Source organism: Rhinolophus sinicus, linkage group LG12 (genome assembly GCF_036562045.2).
Source record: "Rhinolophus sinicus isolate RSC01 linkage group LG12, ASM3656204v1, whole genome shotgun sequence".
NCBI lineage: Eukaryota > Metazoa > Chordata > Mammalia > Chiroptera > Rhinolophidae > Rhinolophus > Rhinolophus sinicus.
Genome location: NC_133761.1, coordinates 51,150,110 through 51,177,849, shown reverse-complemented (window position 1 = coordinate 51,177,849; position 27,740 = coordinate 51,150,110). Strand labels below are relative to the sequence as shown.

Sequence of the window (27,740 nt, the reverse complement as noted above, 5' to 3'; positions counted from 1 at the left end):
ATTCTGTATTTCTACTTTTCTAATGTTAAAATGACCTTTCTTTATGAAATGACAGTATTAGGTGGTAAGTTTCTTTTGCTATTTACCTTGGACTTTTTTTGTTGTTGTCATTTTGTTTTGTTTTAGTGTTCTTAGATAAACAATAAAATCTTGGCAGCCTTATGTTGTTTCTCATTTTGTTTTTTGAAAAATTAGTCTGGAAACCGCAGCATCTTTTTTATGTTAAGATCTCTCCCATTCCATATATATACATACGTGATGTTTTTTGAAGCACAATTTACCTTTAACCCTTTTAAATGTTATATTGAATGTAACCAAAGTTAAAACTTGTTGAGATCTTCTTGAATTATAATTGTGTCATCCAAGGGATTAGCTTCCCTTCCTGGCTTTTTGACATTTGTAAATTTGACAAGCCAGTCCTCTTGTTTTCATCCTGGTCATGTACTAGATATAGCCAAGGACAAAGCCATGCAGATTTATAAATAGAATAAATGTTACACAAATAAAATATGCTGGAGGTAAAAGATGAACCAAAGATAATGAAAACAATTGGAATATTTTTGTTCTTAATTAAGGAGAAAACCATTGTATCCTCTAGTACTAAAGGTGTTGGTTGAAGTTTACAGTCTGGTGAGGGATATGGATAATTATAAAATTATATGATAAGTAAGCATAGGTGCTATGAAGAAAAATAAATCACGAGCAGAGGGATAGAGTGACAGAGGACTGCTATTTTTTATTTCTTTTTAAATAGTCATACAAATAGTAGAACATTCAGATGGTTCAAAAAAAATCACAGTATTTTAAAAAGAAATTATGTGACATGTCCTCCTATCTCTTTCCTCAATCCAATAAGTAGCTATTTATTATGTCTTATGTATCCTTTCCGTAAATTTGTTTTTCAATTTAAGCAAATACAATGTGTATTCTTAATTCATCTCCTCTCTTTTACTGAATGATAGCCTCTTTATATAATTTTCTCTACCTTGAGAACTACTCTTTTGTAGAGTAGTCAGGGAATACCTCTGAGAAGGTGACATTTAGCAGAAACTTGCATTAGGTAAGGAATCAGGCCAGGTAGGAATCTGGTTAGAAAGCTCGGTGGTCCTGAGACAGGAATGTGATGAGTGAATTCAGAAAACAGGCCATTGGCTGGAGGTGAGTAAATGGAGGGAAAACTGGGAGGAAATGAGGTTGGATAGAAATTGTATTGGTTGCTTTTATTTAATCTGCCTTTGTGATTTTATTCGAGGGCTTTGAGCGGGGGAATGACCTAAGAATTGGGTTGTATTTTTAAAGTGTGGTCTGGCTGTTTTGTGGATAATAGACTGTAGGGGGAAAGAATGGGATTAGGGAGATGAGCTAAGTGACAGTTGGAGTGATCTGGACTAAGAGATGCTAATGGTTTACACATAGAGTGATAGTGTGAAGACAGTGAAAGTTACCTGATTTTAAAACATGGAGAGTTTTGGACATGTTTAGTTTGGAATGTCTAAACACCTAAGTGGAGATATCAAGTAGGCAGATGGTATAGGTGATGATTCCTTATCTGTAAAAAATACTTCGCTTGGCTTCTGCGACACCACACTCACCACCTCACTGGCCACTTCTTTTCAGTCCTTGATACCTCCTTCTCTCTTGCAAAACTTTTACTGGGACTTTCAATTCTAGGACTTCTTATCAACCTAATTAATGATCTCTCAACCTAAGTAATGTCTTCCAGTCTACAGCTTTAAATATAGTCTACTGAGGATGCTTAAAATGTTAATATCTTCAGTCTGAACCTCTCCTATGAATTCCAGACTAGTACTTCACCGATGTGAGGCATTCTGTGTTGGGCTGTGCAATAAAAATAAGAGCCGTTGCTTGCGTTGAGAGGGCATGTTGGACCTTCCGTTTCTCAGTGGTGCATAACGAATTCCAGCATGTTAAGGAGCTACTGTACAAAATCAAGAATGTGAAATTTGTAAATTGGAGAGATAGGAACAAATACGATGCAATTAAATGAAGGGTAAGTAAAGGAAAATTTAGAAATTTGGGGAGGGTGGCCTGAGGACAAAGGGATGAGACTATTAGGTGTCCAGCAGAAGCATGTCTAGTAATTACCATGAATAATGCTCAGAACGTAATTCACTCATACTTCATGATTCCATCCATAGAATCTCGTACCTTTTTGTTAATGGCTTTTAGGTTAATTGCAAATTAATGCCCCCTGCCCCTAAATATGTAAAATAAGGTATATACATATAAGGTGAATAAACCCCACAGAAAACTGCTGTCTTGACAACCATTTCTTTCATCTACTTCTCTGGTATCTATTTTTGGCAGTACGATTTCTAATGTCTGACTTGTGTTTTCTTCCTTTTTCTTGGGCCCAATTTGTAGTTTCCTCTTCTAGTCTCAGCATTCTAAATCACATTTTTCATATCCCATGTCTTAGTACCTTTTTAAATTTGTTTTTATTAGTTTCAGGTGTACAGAACAATGCAATAGTTAGACATTTCATCCCTCGCAAAGTGATAACCTCCCTCCTCCAATCTTTGCCCCTCTGACATCGTATGTATCTATTGCAATTCCATTGATTCTCTTCCCTATGCTGTGCTCCATATCCTGTGACTATATATTAAATTATAGTTGACATACAATATTATTCAGCTTCAGGTGTACAGCGCAGTGGTCAGGCATCTACACCATCCATGAAGTGGTCTCCCTAATAAAACATGTGCCCAGCTGACACCCTACAGAATCTTTACAACATGATTGATTATATTCCCCAAACTGACTTTCGTGTCCTGGTGGCAATATTGTAGTTACCAAAAAAAAATGTTTCTTTTTCTTTAGTCTTCACAATTAGATCCCATTCTCCCCAACCCTCTTCTCCCATGTTGTCAACCCAGTCAGTTCAAGCCAAAGTCTTTTGAGGAATTAGAAAATACACATTTTTGTGGTAAACATCAGTGACTTATCTAAATAAAGTGAGATTAAGAGAGAGAGTACCTGAGTGGTTGGTAATGTCATTCACCAAGAGAGGGAAAACAGGAGGAAAGGCAGATTTTGTTTAGAAGATCAAATGATTCAGTTTTTTTCAAAGTAATTCTCGGGTCATTGAACTGAAAATGATTTGCAAGAAATTAGACATATGGTTTGATAGAAGAGGTTTTGACTTTAAATTTAGATACGTAACTTAATGTCATAAGCAGTCTTGAAGTCCAGTGGCTTCAAAGAAGTCTCAATGGGATCATGTATTGGGAAGTAACTCCCCAAAAAACAAAGATTTAAAGTGAAATAGAGACTTTCAAAGAGAATGAGAAGAGACCACAGAAGTGAGAGGAAACCAAAGTGATATTTCTGTAAGTGAAGAATGATCAAAGGTATTGAGAGTTGATGTAAGATAGGAATGTTAGCAATCACTGGATTTAGCCATTAGGAGGACGTTTTGGAGAGAGGAAGAGGACAGAAACTCAGTCAGTCTTCAGTACATAGGGTAAGTTCAAGAGAAGTTGAAAGATAAGGAAGTAGAAAGAGCAACACAGTCTACTCCTCAGAGCCTGACACTGAAAGGAAGGAGGGAAGGTCCTTTTAAATGAACTGTATTCTGTCTGTTCTTTGATTTCTTTTTCAAGGTTTCCAAAATTTGTCGTGCTTTCTGATAATTCATTTTAAACAATTCTGCTGTAAAACAAAATTTCAAAATGCAAAAACTTACCCTTAAAACCAAATAAACTCTTACAATATACATTAATCCCATTTTTTGAAAGTTCGTTAATTTTAGGATAGCATTCTGAAAGGCTAAGATATCCTTAGATTCTAGTGGGCATTTGTATTTTTATGTTCCCACTTTATCGCATGTACAAGAAGCTAGTCATAAGAGCTGGATTAAAAGTTTTCTTAACAGGAAATTACATTTCTTAAAAATAGTAAAGCAACTTTTCAAAATTAGGTACTATCTAACGGTATCATGTTCAAAATCCCAAAGTTACTTTGGCCTTGGGGATCCAAATTTACTGGGTACTGGGTACTGAGTATCATGACAAAATTACTTTCTGAGTAGATGATTTGAATTTTTCTCTGTGATATATATATATATATATATATATATATATATATATATATATATACACACACATATATATAGCCGCCAAAAAATGTATACACATTTTAAGAAAGGACAAACTATTAAAATTTTAACACAGTATATACTGATAACAAAAGATGAATACAAGTCAGGTTTGACTTCTGCAATTACAAGAGGTGCTCAAAGTGGTTACCATAAGCGTAATTTTAATACAGTTTTTCCTTTCTTAAAATGCGTATACATTTTTTGTCACCCTCTGTATGTATGTGTGTATGTATGTATGTATGTATGTATATATGCACACACATACACACACTATACGTTCTAAAAAGTTTACTATATGACAAAATTCAAATAAGATATAAAAAATCACTTCTTAAAAACATAAGAATTTGGATAAACCTGTGCTGGATCCAGCATAAATGAAGAAAGCAAAAGCAAATGTTTATGAAGCATATCAGTGTCAAAATAAGAACAGAATAAGGCCTAATATCCAGAGCAGGGAAGAATAATTAAGAAATTTATGAATCAGAGTCCCTAAGCACTTACTGGGAACAAAAATTACTTACTTTTTTCATATTTTGAGTAAGTGTATTTATTTAATAATGTAAAAGTCCCCGTAGGAAATGATATAAAATTAATGGATATCTAAGAAATGCAAGATTATTATATCTTTTGATAGGATTTTTGAATGTCTAATGGAAGCAGTAAACTAGTTAAAACAAAAAATTTAATAGAAATGCCCATAAGAGTATCACTAATTAATATATGTATATATTTTTTCTTTTTGCTAACATTTACTTTGTAGATTGGTCTTTAGTAGTATGATGTGATTTTATCTGTTTAATATAGTCATAGGAAACCATTTTTCTGTCAAAAGTTGAAAAACTGCAGGGAAAATGTAAGGGAGGGTCGCATGAAGGCAGGAACCCAATTAATTTTTTGAGACAATCACTGTATAAACTAAAATTTGTTTCATAAATTAAAACATATCATTTTATTTAATAAATACTGTCATCACATATCTGCTGCAGGAAAACCAGATGGCTTAGTTATTTTCAGTCACAGATGACTTTTGAGGTTTCCTGACCTTAGGATAGACGTACACACAGGCAGATACACATATACGTGGTCCGCATGGTATAAATAAAAGACTGCTGTGCACAAAGAATTAGGTAGAGCTCCATTTTAGTGTTGGCACTGTGACTTCCTAGCTATATGATATTATTGTTGAACAAGTCTTTAATTGTAATGTCTCATTTTTCTCATTTGTAAAAATGAAAGGCATACATGGAATCATTTCGAAGGTTACCCCCAACTTTTATAGTAATACTGTGTATGCGAAAAGTTTAAATACATATTCTTGTTTTCTGCTTATGGCCCATTGAGTCTCACAAAGAAATAAGAGTGAGTCAAAGGAATTGAAGGATGTGTGTGGCATGCAGTTGTGATAAAGATGAGGAAAGAGAGGAGGAAGAGAGCTCGACAGAGGAGGAAAGAAAGGTAGGATTGAAGAAAGAACGTTTTTGGTAGGTAACCTTTTTTTTTTTTTTTTTTTTGACATACCCTGACATTCATTTGGTCTCAGAGCATTATCTCCTAGTAATATGTAATTGTTAAAAGTATGATAATCTTTTATTCTATTTCAGCTGATTTTTATCCTCAAACTTGCAGAAACTCTTCTCCAAATGAAATGAATGTCAGTAGGTAATTGTTCTTTAGCTATACATAGAGATTCCCTCCCATAAAAGAATTGCTGAAAGAATTGCCTTCCCAGAAATGTTCACACTACAAAATATTTCCAGCGAACTATTGCGTGTCTCATGGTGTTCTGGTGATGAAGAACCTAATCCCTTCAAGCATCAGTTGTCTATGAATAATAATTTATGAAAGAAGAGACCGATATAGTAACAATCGAAATGATTATTGAAAAATTTCAAGCAAAAGATAGGCATGGTTGCTGATGTATTGACTCATTTGTACAGATGCTATATGTACCTTTATAAATGAAAATAAAAAGCTCTTTATGCTCTTTTGATCATATCAAAATTTTTCAACACAAATTATTTTCAGATCATCCTTTTCTGTATGTTTATATTGTTGATGTGAAGTATTTCAAGCCATCCTTAATGAATGTAAATAACGATGTGATTCCTGTTTCTATACAGGGCTAGCTAGGGTAACCACTACTAAATGTGTGAATATTTAAATTAATTAGAACTAAATACAGTAAAAAGTCTTCTAAGATGCGTTTGCTGTGTTTCAGCGACTCGGTAGTTCCCCTGTGGCTAATGGCTAATGTACTGGACAGCGTAGGTACAGAAGCTTCCCAACATCATGGTCTTATTGTACAGCACTGTCATCTATATTTAACATGAAGGTAAAAGGAAATACTGCATAATTTAGGCCAATAATCAACCGTTACTAGGAAATAAGTGCATTTGTGATGTATTTATAAAATACATCCTTACTTAAAAACCTACTCTGAGACTTTAGTTATTCTGCACTTTGAAGTTTGATTTCAGTTTTCATGTGTTGTATGATATACTGTGGTTGAAATGATTCATTCCAACCTCCCAAACGGTCAATGTAGAACAAATAAAGGAGAAAGGTAGTGATAAGAAACAATTTATAAAGGGCACATTACGCAGTGATATGCCTATAATTCATTACAGACAAATGACAGAAGCAAGAGCTTTCGGCATAGAATTAACTAAGAAAGATGAATCAAAAACGTTTGGCTTTCAGGGTTTTCTAGACCCTTATCTCATGCTGCTTTCTTCCCACTAACATTCCCGCCTATACATTCTGTTTCACTTCTTTGAGACAGTTTGGTGTACCTTTTCCTGCTCCTCGTAACATATGACCTGACAAGGTGTTTCAGATTCATAGTTGTTCAGTGAGCCTAAGGATAGTTTACTGTTCTTTCAAATTCAAGGTTTCTGATCCATGCGGTATCCTGATTTACTAAATTTGCCTCATTTCTCTAGATGGGTCAGGTGACTTTTAGTCTCAAATTAATATAAATTGATTGATTCTTATATGTCTATGGACTGCTCAGGGAAAGAATCTGGGAGCCTGCTGGTGGCCAAACACGAGGGTAAGAGATTGAAAATAGACTGAATTTTGCACGAACTGTGAGTGTTTATTGCTCAAAAAGATAGTGTGAGAGAACATGTTATTAGATAAAAATATATTCCTTTTTAGTCATATTCAAACTCTTTAGCCAAATCTGAGTCTATAGGAATTGGGATCACACGATCATTTTAAGGTATACTTGAGAAAAATACAAAGGATACAGTGGTTATGGAAAAAGCCTGAACTTTGTATCTGAAAGCCCAGGTTTGAGTCCATATGGCTCCTGTTCCTACTAGATTTGTGACCTTGGGCAAGTCATTTAACTTCAAGGGGGAAATGTTCCTTACATGCTTAAGGGAGTTAAATGAAAGAAAGAAAGCTTAAGCACCTCACACAATTATTGGCACAAAGGAGGTAGATGTTTGATTCTAAATTTTAATCGATTTACTAATATAAAACAACAAAATTGTTTTAACAGTAGTACAGTTCTACAAAAGAAAGCCAGTCAGAGTTTGCATTTTTCATAAACTGACAGAGAGTATTTGGCAAAAACTTTTAATGTCTAGATAGTTTATGGAAAAAAACGTAACTTGTTTTCTTTTAAGCACTTTATATATGATTTTTATGAACAAATGATGTTTTACTAAATCACTGGCTTTTCCTACCATATCTAAGTCTTTTGAAAATATATAACAAGCTCATATGGATTATATGGCTATTGATATTTGACATGTCATCTTCATTTATTTTTTTATGAAAACTTGTTTTACACTTGAATGCTATTTCAGGCAAAAGTCATAAATTACATTTTTTTCCCAGTATGTATTTGCCTTAATTGTCTTTTTAAAGCTTTAATTAACTGTGTGTGTGTGTACACACACACACACACATACACACACACACACAATGATAAAGGCAAAATTTGTAGCACTCGTTCCAAACTAATCTTGAATATATCAAAGTAAAAAATTTCCCAGTACAGAGTTTGTTCAAATGAGCTTGGAATCTTGGTAGGTATCCAAAAAAAGCACAGCTGTGGATTTATTTTTTTGGATTAGCTGTACAGTTTCAAATGGGGGGGTGGGGAAATGATTTTTTTTCCCAGGAGTATATTTCATTATCTGTCCCAAGTCAATTATACAGTGGAGCTGAATTTTTGAACATGTTCTAGGTGTGTGTGTCAGATTCTCAGACATGTTTCCTGGGACCACCCAGCCTAAACAGCGCCGCCCTGAAACTGTTCTGTCATGCTGTTCTCTTTATCTTCTTATGTTCCTGGCTTCCCGTTTCACTAAAGTCATTGTATTCATTGATTTAGCTCTTGTTTGTCTATATTTGCTTCTGTGAGATTAGGAACTTTTTCTATCTTGATCGTCACTCTCTCCCTGTTATCTATAGTGCTTAGTACTTAAATACTTGTGAATGAAGAGAAAATGGTTAATTCACTTCACAGTACTCTATAAAATGGAATCTTCTTGTGGAATTGATGTATAATGTTTATGTCCATTTTCTAGAACTTATATGATGTTTGTAGTTAATTAAAAACGTGTGTGTGCTTGTGTGTGTGTGTGTGTGTGTGTGTGAGAGAGACGTTACTAAAATAGTGTCTGGCAATAGTAAATGCTACCTATTATTATAAATAAAAGATTATTGAAAATTATGTCCATTTGTACTTGAGTCCTTTGTTGAAGTGCAACCCTAATTATTTTTCGTTTTCAGATATATGTAGTGTCGGAAGGCAGAGGCTTTAGTGTTGAGGATATTCTCTATTTGGGATTTAGTAGGGGGAAAATGTTAGATATGAATCCTGAACTTAAACATTTGTTTAAAGTTTACTCACTTATCTTTTGGGTACTTGGTTTGATGGGATAAAAAGACATGGTATTTATAGGAGCTTTATTCATAATTGGCAAAACTGAGGAACAATCACACGATTGTTTGGATGGATACATAAACCATGGTACCTCCAGACATGAAATATTATTCAGTGCTAAAAAGGAATGAGCTATCAAATGGTAAAAAGACATGTAGGAAACTTAAATGCTTATGACTAAGTGAAAGAAGCCAATCTAAAAAGGCTACATACTGGATGATTCCAACTATATGATATTCTGGGAAAGGTAAAACTGTGGAGACAGTAAAAAGATCAGGAGTTGTTGGGGGGAGGGTTGAATAGCTGGAGCACAGAGGATTTTCAAGGCAATGAAAATACTCTACATTATTGATACATGCCATCACACATTTGTCCAAACTCAGAATGTACAACACCAAGAGTGAACTGTAATGTAAACTGTGGACTTTGGATGATAATGATGTGTTGATATAGGTTCAAAAATTTTAAAAAATATTATCACTCTGATGGGGAATCCTGATAAAAATCTCTAACTTCCCCTTCAGTTTTGCTGTGACCCTTAAACTTCTCTAAAAAAGTAAAGACTTAATTTTTTTTTTTTTAATTTTAAGACAAGTTGTATATGGCAATGAGTGCAATGGCTTAGTTCATTTTAATTTATGAGCTTTATTGCTGGTTCAGATGACAATTTCAGGAGGTGAACTTTATCACTTATTTCCTCCTTGTTTTTTTTCCATTTATGTTGTTATAAAAATCACATCTTCTTTCTCCTACTACTTATTCATTCAGGAAACAGAGCTGGGCACTGGGCCAAGCCCACGAGACCATTGGCAGTCTTTCATGCATCTTGGTACTAGAAGAAAAAGTGTCTCATGGATGCATACATAGATAATATTTTATTAAAATGAGAGTTGCACAGGTTAGAGGAAAGCATTTTCAGCTGTGTAGATTGGTAGTCCTAATGTGAAGCCAGTTATTTGTTACTCTGCCATAGCAGGAGTTGTGGGGTAAGAAGGTTCACTTTCTGTAAAGCCATCCGGTGATGAATCAGTCAACCGATTGCTGGAAGCATAGGATAGACCGCCCTTAACATGCATTGTAGCCCAAGTGATTGCATACACTGACCGTCATTTGTGTAGCCTTTCCCCCTCAAACCTAGTAATCTGAGTAAACAGACCTTTGCCGTGGGGCTGGTTATGTGATGTATTATTTCATAGTTCCACTGTAATGGTGTTACGTATCAAGTGCACTTTTGTTGCCTGTCTCACAACTCTGGAGAGTAATTAAGAGCACTCAGACTCTTCTTGCCACCAGTCCTCAATTTGAATTAAAAGTGACTGGAAGCAATTTTTTAAATATAAATAAAAGCTATATATATATATATATATATATATATGTATATATATATATATGATGTTGAAACTTAAAAGTACGGTGAAGCTGTGTGCTCTGATGAACATCTGCAGAATTTTTATTTTGTTTTCTAAAATTTAAAGCTTAAATATTAACTTTTTAGTCCATTAGATCGTGAAATGAGCTCTGATATAACAGGTGAGCCCATTTTTAAAACTAATTCGAGCTACTAGGCATATAGAAATGGGACTGTGGTTCTGGTTCTGTGTTTATCTCTATCTGACCTCCAGATGCCGGAGCTTTTAGCTTTTGTCAGAATGCTGCTAAAAAGAATCCTATGATGAGTATATACAAAAACACAACGGAAGAGGGGATGCCGTAGCTAGAATTTAATGGTTCGACTTAATTGTAGCAGAGGTTAAATGATTAATTTCTAACCCCGTATCCTTGAAGATTTCAGGATTATCCTCACCTCAAGAAGATTTGTAGCAGCTCCAGAGCTACTCATTTATTTATTAAAAATAGCTTGTCAGATACTCGGTAGAGGCCAAGCATTGGACTAGGCTCCGGGGATACAGAGATGAAGAAACATCTGTATTTCAGCTCTAAGCTGATGTGGAATTATACCACCCCCATCCTAGTCTGGGGTAATAACTTGTTTGTTCTAGTATCAGTTTAGGCTTATCTCTGTCATGGCATCAATTGACCAGCATTATGAGTTCCTTGTGCCAAGGTTTTCTTGCTTGTTTTGTCTTTGTGCACCACCCTAAATGCTCAGAGTGCCTGATTTGGTTGGTTTCTCAATAAGTGTACTGAAAGAAGGGGAGATCGCGGAAGATAGACTTTTCCTGCCTTCAAGTAGCTCACCAACTAGAGACATAATCGTATAGTAACAGTGCACTATCATTAATGCTATAAATTACAGTTTAAATTATAGCATAATAGATGTTAGAGCAAAGTATTGTAGGGCTACAGAGTAGAATGGTTTACTCTGTCATGGAGAAAACCTTAGAGGAAGGCAATGTCTGTTTTATACTTTGTCATACTCTGTGATTTCTTCAATGCTGAAATAAGCACAGAAGATAGAGACGAATAAAATTTTATATTAGGTCTAGTCTGCATATCTAACATTGTAGGCTTTTAAGATTAAGTTACTCCAGTGCTAGAAATGACAATGAGGTTTGCTGGTGTAGCAAATGGAAGTTTTGAATTGTGTTTTAGTCATATTGTTAAACTGTTAAATTGTTAAATTGTTTAAATGAAGCAAAAAAAAAAATTGTATTCATTTCTCAAAACAGGTTTTAATGTTCGTAATTCTTAAGTGAGATTTCCTAGAAGTTTTACTTTTGTAATCAAGGCCCTTACCTGTCTGTTCTCTCATACCCCAAACACACACATGTATTTAGAGTTTTGTTGATTTCTCAGAATAATGTATAAAACTCTTAAGACTCTGAATCTGTTCATCTTGTTAAATCTACACCTAAGCCATACACATGTTAATTGTATATTTCAGGATTAATGGGTCAACGTATGCTATCCGGCCTAATCCCTGAAACTTTACTAAGAAGTTTTGGACTAATCTTTTGGTCTCTTAAATTCCTCATTAGATAAAGTTCTTCTGTTGTCTGTCAGATAAGTAGTAGTGCCCTAGGTGTATCAAATTCCTTTCTTTGCATTCAAAGAACTCTAGCATTCTTAATTAATTCTTTAATTTGGAAGGGTGATACTTGCTTTTACAATAACATCTCAACTATAGGATTCCGCTGCCTACCAACTAAAAATTCAAAAATTAACTAATTATAGCCTTCACAGTGACAGAATCTACCTTTCAGATCCTATAAATGAAAACACATGCAGTTTATTCACAGCTCTCATTCCGATTGTTCATTTTGAGCCTAGTGGAAATAACTTCCTGTGTTCTTTTTAAGGCCTTGCAGGAGGTAATGGAGCCGTTACAATGAAAAATGACTAGTGATAAAAAGGAAGAAGACAGGAAAAACAAAGGATGTGAGTACAGGATCTCAAAAGTAGAACTAGGTACTAGGACAGTACACCCATATTCCTTCATAAATTCTGAGGAAATCACTGTTTTATAGGACATTTTAATAATTGTTGATAGTAGTGATAATCATGAACTACAATAAAGAGATAAATACAGTAGTTAATATTTTGAGTTCTAAATGGTAAGGAAAATATGAAATATATTTTAAAATATTTTCATCCAAAATGGTAAAACTAAAAACTTGTATTGATACTTGAAGGCAGGGATGTCAAACTTTTTCTGTAAAGAGCCGAAAAGTAAATATTTTAGGCTTTGTAGGCCATGTGATCTGTTGTGATGCAAAAGTCTTCGTTAAATTGATCCCCTATTTTATTGTTATTGGTACTATTATAAATGGATTTTTTTCTTAATTTCCTTTTCTGATTGTTCATTGCTAGTGAATGAAAATGCAATTGAGTTTTGACAATATTATATCCTGCAAGTTTTCTCAATTCATTAATTACTCTAACAGTTGTAGGTTTTTTGTTTGTTTGTTTGTTTGTTTGTTTGTTTTGGGTAGGATCTTTAAAGTTTTTTACATATAAGATCATGTCATCTTTGGACAGAGATAATTTTACTTCTCCCATTCTAATTTTCATGCCTTTGATTTCGCTATCTTACCTAATTACTCTGGTTAGGACTTTCCCATACGATGTTAAATAGAAATGGTGAAAGAGGGCATTCTTGTGTTCCTGATTTTAGGGGCAAAGGTTTCAGTGTTTCATCATTGAGTATGATGTTAGCTGTGGGCTTTTCATATTTGGCTTTTATCATGTTCAGGAAGTTCTCTTCTATTCCTACCTTATTGAGTGTTTTTATCATGAACAGATTTGAATATTGTCAAATGATTTTTCTTTATCAATTGACATGATCATGTGGATTTTTTCCTTCTTTCTATTAATTGATTTCTATTATATTGATTCATTTTCATATGTTGCACTGTCCTTGCATTCCAGGAATAAATCCCACGTGACCATAGTTTATGATCCTTTTAATATGGTGCTGAATTTGATTTGCCAGTATTTTGTTGAAGATTATTGCCATCAATAGAAAATATTGGTATAGTCTTCTTTTCTTGTAATTTCCATGTCTACCTTTAATATCAGGTAATACTGACCTCAGTAAATGAATTAGGATGTCTTCTTCCCTTATCTTCAATATTTTGGAAGAGTTTTAGAAATATAGTTGATTTCTTTTCAAATCTTACAGAATTCCCCATTACTACTTTTATTTCTAATTTTAGTGATTTGAGTCTCTCTTTCTATTAATGTAGCTAAAGGTTTTTCATCTCTGTTGATCTTTTAAAGAAACAACTTTTGTTTTTATTGGTTTTTATCTAGTGTTTTTCTATTCTCATATATGATTTATCTCCATACTAATCTTTATAATTTCCTCCCTTTTTTTTAATTTCCTAGTTTCTTAACGTGTACAGTTAGGTTATTGATGTGAGATCTTTCTTTTTTAATGTATGCATTTACAGCCATGAGTTATCCTAGTTGCACTGTTTTTGCTGTATCCCATAAGTTTTGGTATGTTCTATATTTGTTTTTATTTGTCTCAGTGTATTTTCTTATTCTCTTGTGATTGTTAGTTATATCCATTAGTTGTTAAAGAGTGTGTTGATTAATTTCTACATATTGAGAATTTTCCAGATTGACTTCTGTTAATGATTTCTAATTTTAATCCCGTTGTGATTGAGAAAGTTGTTTTGTAAGATTTCAGTCTCCTAAATTTATTAAGACTTGTTTTAGGCCTAACTTAATGGTCTCTCCTGGAGAATGTTCTACCATATGTGCGCTTGAAAAGAATATGGTTCTGCTTAGTTGAGTAAAGTGTGGTATATATGTTTGTTAGGTCAAATTGATTCCTAGTGTTGTCAGGTTATCTATTTCCTTACTACCCTGTTTCCCCGAAAATAAGACCTAGCCAGACCATCAGCGCTAATGCGTCTTTTGGAGCAAAAATTAATATAAGACCCAGTATTATATTATATTACATTATACTGGGTCTTATATTAATTTTTGCTCCAAAAGACGCATTAGCGCTGATGGTCTGGCTAGGTCTTACTTTCAGGGAAACACGGTAATCTTCTGGCTGGTTGGGTTTTTCATTGTAGAAAGAAATATTAACATCTTCAACTGTTTTTGTTCAACCATCTATTGCTCCTTCTAATCCTGTTTGTTTTTGCTTTATATATTTTGGGGCTCTGTTATTAGATGCATATGTGTTTATAATTTTTTTTTCTTGCTGTATTGAATCAATATATAGTGTCCTCTTTTTCTTTTATAACCTTTTTTGATTTGAAGTCTATGTTGTCTGTCACCAATATAGCTACCTCAGCTTTCTTTTGGTTACTATTTGCATGGAATATCTTCTTTCATCCTTTTGCTTTCAACCTCTTCGCATCTTTATAGCTATAGTTTCTCGTAGACATCATATAGATAGATCCTGTCATTTTATTTAATCTGCCTTTTTCTGCCTTTTAATAAAGTTTAATATGTTTACTTTTAATGTAATTTCTGAAGGATTTACTTTGGTCATTTATGTATTTTCTGTATGCTATGTTTTTTTTTTCCTGTTCCCCAGTTCCTCCACTGTTGCCTCCTTTTTTTTTTTGGATTTAGTTAATATTTTATAATGTGCCATTTTAACTCCCTTCTTTTTGCCTTTTCTATATGTTTATCTTAGTTATTTTCTTAGTGGTTACCTTGAGGATTACAATTAACATCTTAAACTTTCAATAACCTAGTTTCCATAATACCAACTTACTCTCAAGCATTTATAGACACTCTGCTCCTATTCACCTCCATCTCTTCCCCTTTATATTGTAGCTGTCACAGATTACCTTTTTATATATTGTATTCCCATTAAAACACATTTATAATATTGTTTTATGTATTTGCCTATTAAATTGGCAAAAAGAAATTACCAACCATACCCAAAGTACAATAGTACGGGATTAATACTTATATAGTTATTTTTATCAGTGTTCTTTTTTCTTTTCTTATGGCTTCTAGTTACCATCTAGTATCCCTTCCTTTCAGCATGATAGCCTCTCTTTTGCATTTCTTGTAGGCCAGTCTACTGGTAGTAAATTTCATCAGCTTTTGTTTAACTGGAAGTGCCTTAATAGTAATTTAGTCTTAAAAGATAGTTCCTAGATATAGAATTCCTGCTTGACAGCTTTTTTCCCTTTCAAGTCTTTAAATATGCCATCCCACTGCCTTCTGGCCTTCAGGAGTTAAGAGGAGAAATCAGCTGTCCATTTTATTGAGTATTCTGTGCCTGACAATTCTTTTCTCTTGCTGTTTTCAAAATTGTCTTTCTCTTTCAGTTTTGACAGTTTGAATATAACATATCTCAGTGTGAATGTGTGTGTGTTTATCCTGCTTGGAGTTTGTTCAGATTCCTGAATGTGTATATTTATGTCTTTCCTCAGATTTTGGAAGTTCTTCCCATTATGTTTTCAAATATTGTTTCTTCTCCTTTCTTCATCCCTTTTTCTTCTGCGACTCCAATATAACGTACGTATTGGCACATTGGATGATATCCCACACGTTCCTCAGGCTCTATTAATTTTACTTTATTCTTTTTTCTTTCTGTTCCTCACCCTGGATAATTTCAATTGTCTTTATCTTCAAGGTCACTGATACTTTCTTCTCCCTGCTCAAATGTGCTATTGAATCCCTTTAGTGAGTTCATCTTATATAATTTCTCTTTATTGATAATCTTGTTTTTCTCATGTGTCATTTTGTTGATTTTCTTTGACTAGACACCAGAGTCCTAAAATAGTTACTAAGGCAATTCAATAGTTGTTTAGCTGGAGGGATGGATTCCTGAAGCTTCCTGTTCCCATTTTTCCACGATATCCCTATGTAGCCTTTATAGAATTTCTTACCAAGGTAAAGGTTAACCTGGGCAAAACAATGACTGATATTAGTGTATTTATATATTATTTCACTAGAATGTTCTGTTAAGGTAAAGAGGTTTTGTTCATTGCTTTATCATCAGCTCCTAAAATTGTGCCTGATAAAAGGCAGAGTGAGTAACTGGTAAACAAATGTATTCCAAAATACTTCCTCAGATAACCCCAATTTTTTAACTAATCCATTAGTTTTCCTTATCCAAGCTTCTTTTTAAATTCATGCATTAACCAAGAATATTCTCTTAGGCATTTCACCTGAGGGTAAGGAAATATTAGCATATCCTGTTACAGGATGAACTACACCTTCTTCATTGCTACAGTGACTAGGTGCATATTCAGAGTTAGATTAACTTGACTGTGCAGACATTTACCCCTTATGTTAAGTTTCTGTTGAATCATAACTGGTGCTTGCAATATTTTTAGTATCTAACTTGAAATTTGAATTCAGAAGAATGAGCATGAAATAGCCAAAGTAGAAATATGGAGAGTAGATACTATTGTTAGGAATTTATTTCTCTTAGAATAGCTAAAAATCTTGAATCAATCTGCAAAAAAGAAAATGTAAGACTCAAAACCATAAAAGTCCTAGAAAGAAATATAGGAAGTAAATTCAGACATTACCCTTAGTAGTATTTTTACTGATATATCTCCTTAGGCAAGGGAAACAAAAGAAAAAATAAACAAATGGGACTACATCAAACTACAAAGTTTTTTTCACAGTAAAGGAAAACATCAATAAAACAAAAAGACATCCTACTGAATGGGAAAAGATATGTGCCAGTGATACATTTGACAGAGGGTTAATATTCACAATTTATAAAAAACTCATATAACTCAACACCAAACAGTCCAATTAAAAATGTGGGCTGAGGACATGAATAGACATTTCTCCAAAAAGGACATACACGTGGCCAATAGACATATGAAAAGATGTTCAACATCACTAATCATCAGAGAAATGCAAATAAAAACCACAATGAGATACTACTTCACTCCTGTCAGAATGGCTATCATCAATAAATCAACAAACAACAAGTGCTGGTGAGGATGTGGAGCAAAGGGAACCCTTGTGCACTATTGGTGGGATTGCAAATTGGTGTGGCCACTATAAAAAACAGTATGGAGATCCCTCAAAAATTAGATTCCTCAAAAATTAAAAATAGAACTACCTTATGACCCAGCTATTGCATTCCTGGGTATTTATCCAAAGAAATCCAAAACACTAATTCAAAAAAAAGATGTGCACCCCCATGTTTACTGCAGCACTATTCACAATAGCCAAGATATGGAAACAACCAAAATGCCCATCAGTAGATGATTGGATAAGGACATTGTGGTACATGTATACAATGGAGTATTACTCTGCCATAAAAATATAAAATCTTACCATTTGCAACAACATGCATGGACCTAGAGGATATTATGCCTCAGTTAAGTAAGTCTGACTGAGAAAGACAAATACCATATGACCTCACTTATATGTGGAATCTAAAGAATAGAATAAATGAGCAAACAAAACAGAAATAGACTCAGAGACACAAAGAAAAAAACTGATGGTTGCTAGATGGGAGTGGGGTTGGGGAATGGGGGAAGGTGAAAGGATTAGAGAGTACATATTGGTAGTCACAAAATAGTCACAGGGATGTGAAATATAGTATGGGGAATATAGTCAATAATGTAAAAACTATGTAGGGTGTCAGATAGGTCCTGGACTTATTGAGGGGTCACTATAGATTATATAAATGCCTAATCACTGTGCTGTACATCTGAAATTAATATAAAATAATACTGAATGTCAGCTTTAAATATATATGTATATATATATGTGTGTGTATATACATATATAGTAGCAGATATACATATATACGTGTGTATATATATATATATATATATATATATATATATATATATATACACACTCACGGGATGTAAAGTACAGCATAGGGAATATAATCAGTGGTATTGTTACAGCTATCTATGATGTCAGGGGATAGTAGATTTGGGGGACGGGTTTATCCCTTTGTGAGAGGTGTGAATGTCTAATTATTATGTTGTTCTGTATACCTGAAACAGAAAAAAATGTTAAAGAAACTGGACTCTAAATAACAAAAAAAAAATCTGCAAAAAAGAAATAAAGGGAAAAGTTATTATGACATTCATAATCTTGACTTTCGAGTCACATCTTTTAAATATTTTGTATGACTAAGTGGAAGCACACATAAAGCACTTATACTCTATACCAAAATACCATGGTTGTCTCAAGAAAAAGCATTTGTGTCATTAAGTTTAAGCTGAACTAGCCACTTCTTTCTTGGAACATCATTTATAATTGAAACAATGACTGACAGACAGACTATGATTTGTAGACTTGAGTACAGATGCTTCTCAACTTAGGATGGTGTTACATCCTGATAAACCCATTGTAAATTAAAAATATCGTAAGTCAAAAATGAATTTATATACCTAACTTTCCCAGCATCACAGCTTTCCCAACATCGTAGGTTAGCTTTGTATGGTAGATAATCGTGCTCGAAACACTTACTTTAGCTTACAATTGGGCAATTAATTATCTTGATTTCATCTCAAGAGTAATTGCCTTTTTCTCACTAGAAGCAGGAAACATGTTTTGTAGACACAATGGTGTGTGAAAACACAATATCCAAAGAAATACTATCAACATTGTCGAGTATCAGTTGTTTATTCCCTTCATTGGGAGCTGTGGCTTCCTGCCACACTGCCCAGCCTCACAAGAGAGTATTTACTACATATCACAAGCCCAGGAAAAGATCAAAATTCAAAAATTTGAAGTATGGTTTCTACTAAATGCATATTGGTTTTATGCCACCATAAAGTTGAAAAATCTTAAGTGGAACCATGTAAGTCAGGGGACCTTCTGTATTTGGCAGACAGAGTAAGCCTGTCACTTCAAAGAAAAGAATTGACAATATTTTTTTCCCCAATAAAATTTGAACTTCCAAGAAAAATTTAGAATTTTAGGGAACTTGGTTCTGCCACCATGAGCTTAACAGCTGACTGGTACAGTAAGTACTCATTTAATGTAGATAAGTTCTGTACTTTAAGCAAAACAGCATGTAATTAAACCAATTTTATCATAGGCTAACTGATATACATAATACGCATCTTATCAACATTTATAACAAAAATACGTTATTCCAGAACCTGCTGTAATTAAAAACTTTTCTGATGATATGGGTGATGAAATTAACAGATGTCATGTTTTTAAATAGTAAAATGAACTCTGTGTCATCATTTGGAAGATCTGTCTAACTCGGGGAACCAATACCTATTTTCCAAATGACCAATGCATGATATTACAAAATCCCTCTAAAGTAGAAGTTGGATTTTCTTGTAACATCGTATGAAAAATTTCATATTCTGTGTTGTAAATAACTTTCAAAAAACTACCACTTGTAAAGTTCTGTGTATGTAGTTCTGTGTAGTATAGTATTAAAGAAAATTATCTACACTTACTAGAAAAGACTTAAAATAAATTTCCCTTTTCCAACTTACTAAAGCCAGGTCTTTTAAAATATTTCAGGTTAAACAATATATGGTAACAGGTTGAATACAGAGCAGATATGAAAATCTATTCAGCTGGACGTTAAAGAGATGTTTTAAAATGTAAACCAGTGCTACCCTTATCACTAATTATTTTTGTTTTGGAAAAATAATTATTTTTTATTAAAATGTTAGTTATTTTTGCATGAAATTGATTAATTTATTATTTTAAACAAATTGATAAATACCAGTCTATCAGTTTTCATTTCTAGTATGGTAGTGATTAATGTATTTGACCCATGTAAACATTGTTTTTAGAGTGTAAAAAGGTCCCAAGAACAAAAAGGTTAGGAATTGTTGCTCTAGAAAAATGTATAGAGAAAGTAAACTACATGTTAGGACAGATAAATTGAAATTGTATGTTTTTGAAATTGCATTCATTGGTCTTCTACACTTGGTAGACAGAGAAGCAATTTCTTTGGTTTTTTCATTGTCCTTAATCTGATATCAAATATATTCATTTGAAGTTAGTCTTTCTCAAATCATTTATAAGTTAGACATTCATTTGTACAATATTGGTAGTATTTACTGAGAGGTTAGCATTCTGATATGATCATTTGCTTGAGGATTCTACACCTTTATAAGTAATGCCCAAAGTTTTTCCGGAGTATCATAAATGTTTATTAGTTGACTGCCTACTTACCATGTTTCCCCGAAAATAAGACCTAGCTGGACAATCAGCTCTAATGCATCTTTTGGAGCAAAAATTAATGTAAGACCCGGTCTTATTTTACGATATTATGAGACCGGGTCATATAATATAGTATAGTATAGTATAGTATAGTATAGTATATAATATCGGATATAATATAATAATATAATATATACTGGGTCTTATATTAATTTTTGCTCCAAAAGATGCATTAGAGCTGATCGGCCGGCTAGGTCTTATTTTCGGGGAACCACAGTAATTGCCTAATCTCTTTATTTTTAATTGAACTCTTAATGGAGTCTGTGGACTTTGCTAATGAGAATTTGGTAGATATGTCATTTCCTGGGACCTGTAAACTGTCTGTGTAATCAAGGGTAAATGTTAAATACAGTTCCATTCTGAGACCTACTTACAGGGTTTGGTGATTCAATGCTAAAGTTAAAAATATCTGAATGTGTGTTTTTCTAAATATCTCTCTACAGGATGACGTAGCTTTGCTAAAGACTTAGAAGCTAAGCAGAAAATGAGCTTAACATCCTGGTTTTTGGTGAGCAGTGGAGGCACTCGCCACAGGCTGCCACGGGAAATGATTTTTGTTGGAAGAGATGACTGTGAGCTCATGTTGCAGGTAATTGCATCGGCCTCCTGTATGTGTCTCCTCAAATCCTGGAATTGGTAGAAAACATTTTTCTATTTCTTTGGAGAAGAACACTACTTAGATAGGAACTTTCTGGCTCTCTTTTGGCTCTAGCTACCAGTTTAATTAATTAATTTTCTCCCCCTTGAATCATTTCAAAATAATTCTTAGGGATTAAATTTTGAAAAATGAGAGCTCACAGTAGAGAAGCTCATTCTTAAGTAAGAAGTATCACATGCAGTTTTAAAATTAGACTTGTAAATAATTCATAAAATTAGCATGGCATGAAGTAAAACTGAATTTTAATTGTGGATACTTCAGTGATACTGATACTAGTTTACTTCTTTTAGAGATGTTTCCAGTAGTTTGCGTATAATTAAACATTGTTGATATTTATTGAACTATGTATAAAGGAATTACTTCTAAAGATACTTTTAAGATGTTTTTTAGTAATTAGCAGAAAAACAGATCTTCAGATTTTTGAGAATTTAGATATTTTGGTAGGTCCAGCAATCTAGAATAAAGTCTTATTCCCTTGCCCTGCCCCCCTTTTTTTGGTTCAGAACAAGTACTTAGAGTAGAAATGTTTATTAGCCCAGTGGTTCTCAACTGGAGGATCCTGCCTTTCCCACTACAATCTCCTATATCTGGAGACATTTTGGTTGTTACAGATGGTGGGGGTTGGAGGTGGTTGCTAGTGACATTTAGTAGGCAGAAACGAAGAGGTTGGGGTACTGCTTAAAATCCTGCAGTATACGGTGTGTACTTATTCCAGCCCCTGCCAAACACACACAACAAAGAATTACCTGGCCCAAAATATCAATAGTGGCAAGATTGAGAAACCCTGAATTATTCCTAGAAGAATCAAATTTGCATATGCTTATTATATTTTTGCTTTAAAATTAAAGAACTTATTTTATAGTTTTGAGACAATAAAAGTAAAGCAACTATACAACTTTATGACTATACAAGTAAGTTGCATATACAGTGACACCTTAATTAAACAAATTCAATGAGAGAAATAGAATAGTACAGAGATTTTTCTGGCCTTCTCCATGAGATGGAGTGGTGAGCATGGCAACTGAGAAAAGGCAGTAATGATTCTGTTTGGATATAGGCCCATCGCAACTGGACCATATCTTAGGTTCAGATGGGGGAACTCATGTTTTCATTTTAAGGCTTTAAATATCTGAAATCATTCTACACATTGGTTAGGTCACTGTGATAATTAATTTAAATTGTTAGAAGTACAAGTAGTTAATATTTTATTCCTTTTTAATAACTGTATGAAAGATCTTGTAAAATGTGGTTAAACTAATTCTGCATTTATGGTTTAAAACTCTCCATTTTTATCATATAGGAAACCAGTTGTTGGATTTTTAGAATCTCTGCCTCTGAATAATTTTTAGGAGTTTCTTACCTTTAAAGATTTCAAGTACAAGTAGATTTATTGGCATTTTAAAGAATACTTTGATGGTAACATGGCTTAAACCTAGTGCAAAAAGGAAACAAATGCTCCAAACATAAGATCTGTTTGATTACAGTTAAATTTTTTTTGATAATTTATGACAAAAGTTTTTTGAGTTTTATGTTTTTTGTTATTTCATCTCATTCCAAAACAAGTAGTCTGAAAAATGTGGTCATTGAGAAGAAATGTGCTTGGATATTAAAAAGTAGGTTATCAAACGAGATTCTGGAATTTGAATTCTAATTCTACCACTTACCTTGCAAGCCATTGGCAAATTATACTTGCTGTGCTTGTTTGACTTTCTATAGAATGACGATATACTGTGTTTCATAAGACATATGCAAAATAAATCTTAGCCGTGGATGAAAGGTGTCAAGTATAATTATTGGATGAAAATTATACTTTCTCTTATTTGAGTAATGCATTAATATTACTACTATTAAAAGAACCTTGCATTTGAACAATATTTTCTACTTCTTGATGTTCATTTATGTTATTTCAGTTCTTCTCAGCAATTTTCTGAAAGATATAATCATGTCAATTGTACAGATGGTAAAATTAAGATTCAGAAAGACTTAGTCACTGGGCCAGTGTCACATAATCATTAAGTGGTGGAAGCTGGTATTAGAACCTTGATAATGTTGGCTCAGAGTCAAAATAGTCTTTCTGTTCTACCACCCTGCTGCCGCTGCATCCATGTAACCTAAATTGGTTTGGTAACTTAATTCTCATGCGAGTAAACATGCACAAACTTCTGTTGTAATAAATTGAAGACTTCTTTGTACAAATAGTTACATTTTGAAAAATGTTCCTATCTAAATTCTAATTTTATCTTCATACAATTTTCAGTTGCACCCATGGTTGAATTTTGCTGTTTTGAGAATCATATTAATTAAACATGTTTTTATTCTGATGCATAATAGAAACTTTAATGAAATTATATATGCCTTACTATTTAATATTATAATTTTCGTACTGATGTAGGAACAGTCCCCAGGAGGACAATGGAATATGTTTTGAAGATCATAGGTAACTTATTTTCATTCGTCCTTTGGGGCACGTAGTAAAGGATAAATCACTATGGTTGTAAAAATATAACTGGGTTTTAAATAATTTTTCAGCTACAGTATCTTTTAAAAAGATTTTTAAATGGTGATGGCACACAATGGCAATCTCTCTATCTTTTAAGTTTGTCTTAGCGTAAGTATCCGTGTATTATTTCTGTGTCTTTTTCTTCCTCTTAGATCTTTAGTAGGAAAAGCAGTACTATAAGGGGTAACAATGATGTTATTAATAAAAAAGTAGCCATTTCATACCCAAAGCATATATGACATATACCTGGTAATCATTTGTACCATTTCATGTGTTTGTTTTTAGTTAGAAATTAGTCAACTTGAGTCCTTGATGTTTTTTCATTGTGCCTGGCCTGAAATTGTTTTTTATGTTTTGCCTTTATTTGATGGCAGGCTTTTTGTTGTTTGTTTGTTTGTTTGTTTTGCAGGAAAGGAAAAAATGCTTTTGCTACATTTTAATACTTTTATTTTCCAAAATTTTCTGGGTTTATAATTAATTGTCTGAGAGTACACATTTTTCTGTTTGTTTGTTTTGGTTCTGTTTTTTTAAGTCACCCAGTTTGAAATTTTCTTAAAAGTTGATTTGAACTTTGTAACTTTAATACTTTTGCTATTTTATTATATAAGTAAACTTTTCTACTTCCATTTTTTATGAAATACGATTGGCCAAACAGCATGTACTTTTATTTCCAACAAACCTTTATTAAGCACCTACTGTGTGCTAGGCTCTATGCTAGGTGCCATGAGATCGACGTGTGTGCAGATCAGGTTTCTGTCCTTGAGTGCTTAGAGTCTGGGAGAAGTAGAGGCGCATCTAAACAAGTAATTATAAAAACAGTGTGCCACAGGACACAAAGAGAGAGTGGTCATTTCTACCTGCAATGAAAGGTGGGGATGAGGAATCTGGAAAGACTTCATGGAGGAGATGGCTTCAGCTGACTAATATTAAAAGATGAATAAATGGAATGTTAGAGGGTGGTACATGGTATTGGAGATAGCATAACATGCAGTGTCTGTTTAAGTCATTAAAATAATTCCTTGTAGTCTGCATATGGGCCAGCAAGGCAAACAGTTTGAGAGTTTACGACTTGGGAGTTAGAAGAGGCCAGATCTTGGAGGGCCTTGGTGCCGTATTAAAGATGATACATTTTACCTTAGCCAGGAAGGCCACAGAGGAGCCTTTAAAGCAGGGTGCTATTGCTTTTTCTGACCCCACGTAACATCCGCACTCCTTCACTCCTCAGTCCCCAAAGTTGGAGTGGCATCTCAACTCAGTATACTCTGTTATTCTCTTATGTCTTTCATATGTTCTACATTTTCTAGTGGGTGTTCTTATACTTATTTAACCCCTTATTTAAACAATTTTAGAGCAGGGTGAATGAATATGAAATTTAGGGTCTTCCAGGTTTCTAGCTAGTTGTGAACTTAGTGAAGTGACGTCTCCCAATTATTTCTCCTCAAACCATTTTTTCTATGTATGTCTGATCCACATGTTCCTCTTCCCTGAAAAGCTGCCATTCCTTGGCTCCACGAGCAGCCGGTTCACTTGGTTCTCATATCTAATAGTAACTTTTCACTTTTCTTTGTGATTTTCCTTTTCTCAACTCTCTTCTAGAGTTTTCTCCGTGAATTTCAGTACACGCTTCTAAGGACTTTTTCTTTATATTCTCCTCACAGAGAGATTATTTATGATGATCCATTCAATATTTATTGAGAGCCTACATATACTTGAAATCTCACTTGCCTTACAACATATAGAGATTTTTATATTTAGACTAATTCAGCTTCATAAATCCATAATGAGAAATTATTTTTCTAGTGGTACTGCATTTCCTTCTTATAACCCTAATAACTGAATTTAGTACTTGATTAATTTAAACAGAACAACAAGTACAACAATAAAAACCAAAATGAAGTTTAAGTAATTTTTAGATTTAATGCAGATGTTTTACAGTGGTTACACCTGTAACTTGCCATAACAGATGGGTTTCCAGTTGAGATACAGAGAAATGGCGGTGATACTACTGTTTATAAAGTTCCTGTTAATTCTGAGATTTGCAATTTGTCCTAGAGAAATTGAGATTTCAGAGAAAAAAACAAAATAAAACCAGAAAACAATCTTTAAAATTTTTGAGAAGAACAAGAGTGTATGTATGATTAATGTTTAGGTTTTGTTGGAAGATTGTTTTAGGTCACGCACTGTTTCTTCCTAATGTCAGTTACTTCAATATAGAGGTTTGTATTCCAGAAGGAAACACCAAAACTTTTTCAAACTAGAGTTTAAGCTAATTGGGGAAGGGGCTTTTAGTTTTAGTAATATTTACTTGGAAAGTATCATTTCAACTAGTATTTACATCTGACTTGTTAGTTTATTAATTGCTGACCTTCTCCCCCTTTTGTTTATGTGGCTAAGAGTTAAGCTCTGTTTGCTTTAGCTAAAAGTGTCAGAGGTTAGTTAACATTTCCTGTAAGTGCCCCTTTTGCTGTCTCCTGTTGTCTTTGAGTTTCCCTAGAGACTCCTTCTTAAATTGTCTGAGCTTTGTTTTTTTCCCATTGTAATCCCTTATTATTATATATATTTGTAAGTCTCTGTTGATGCGATGGTAAGGTTTGTGGAGAGGGGAAGCATTCTATAATTCTATGAATTTTTGTTTGTTTGTTTTTTCTTTCTGTCCTCATTCTTGGGTAAGACAGGGAGGCTGAAGTTGGGAATTTCCATTCTCCCATGTCAGTTAGACTCTGGTAAAACCTATGTTGGTTGAGCTCTGGTAAAATAGTTTTCCTTGAGGGAAGGCCATTGGTGACGAGAACAGAATCTTCCGGCTATATTTCATTAAGGTTACTTTTCCCCTCACCCTTCCTGAAGCAGAAGACTTTTCTCCTATCTTCCCTCTGAGATTTTTGTGAGCCTTCTGGAGATAAAGCTCATGAAAATGCAATGTCCTCTCAAGGCGGTGCCCTGAGTGTTTTTATCTCTTAAGCTAGTTCACATGCAAATCTCCAGCAGTTAGTTACCTTTAAGTTTTTCTACCACTTGCTGCCTGCAGCAGTGGTTTCTGCTCCTAGTACTCTGTCATTCTCTGTATTCACCTGTCTCTCCAGTTTTCAGGTTGGCAATTGGCCTTATGACCTCAGTTCTTTGATGAAAATAAAATGAGTTTTTGATTGTCAGTTTGGTTACCTTTTTTGTTGTTTTGAGGATGAGAGCGATGACTTCCAAACTCTCTATGTTGAACTGGAAACTGGAAGTCACGTGTCTTCTCCATTTTGGATACTTCTTGCTTTTTAGTGTACCAAGATTCTTGTGGTAACCCTGTAATAAACTGTTAACTGAGTTCAGATTCAGTGGTTCTCAGACTATTTCTTCCTGTGACTATAGATGTATATGCTTCCTTTCAGTAAAACTTTGCACAGGCTTAGAGTTTATCTTTCAGGTACTTCCACCTGCAAACAGTTCACTAAGCTCTGGAGAGAGGGAGCTGAGGGTGAGAACTTTAAAGAGAATTAAAAGCAATTTTCAAAAAACAGTTTGCCATTTGAATTCTTTTTGACTTTCGCTGTTTTTCCCTGTCAGAGCTCTTTCATGAATTTCAGTTTTACAATCTATGTGAAGATAATTTTATTCAGGAAGATGGCATGTTGTATCCCTTTTCTCTTACCTTTGGAGTACTTAATTTATGTTGTAGTTTTAGGTATTAAAGAAGAAAATCCTGTAGGGTAATTTTTTTTTTTTTTTTTTTTTTTACAATACGATGCATAAAACATAAAATTCATGATTACCATATAACAGTTTGAAATTTAAAAAAATTACTCGTATAGTCAACAAAGTCAGCTGATTTAAATTCTCTCAAAAGTAGGATGTGTGAATTTGGTAGAAAAGAATGTCTTAAAATCATGGCTGCATTCCTCATTGGGGAGTGCCAAATTTGCGTTATATAGTAACACAGTTTAAATGTCATTTAATCCACTTTTACTTTGATATTTTCCTATATTTGTCTACTATCCTA

At 33.7% G+C, this 27,740-nt stretch overlaps 1 protein-coding gene across 11 annotated transcripts in view; it reads left to right on the top strand.

Moving 5' to 3' along the window:
- Window positions 1–27,740, top strand: part of CEP170 (centrosomal protein 170) — a 108,900-nt gene that overhangs the window by 4,654 nt on the left and 76,506 nt on the right. For all 11 annotated transcript variants that reach the window (XM_074316831.1, XM_019746818.2, XM_019746814.2 and 8 more), the window contains exon 2: window positions 21,038–21,183. In XM_074316831.1, the coding sequence (XP_074172932.1) occupies window positions 21,079–21,183 (105 nt within the window). In that variant the 5' untranslated portion in view covers window positions 21,038–21,078. The remainder of the gene's footprint in view (window positions 1–21,037; window positions 21,184–27,740) is intronic.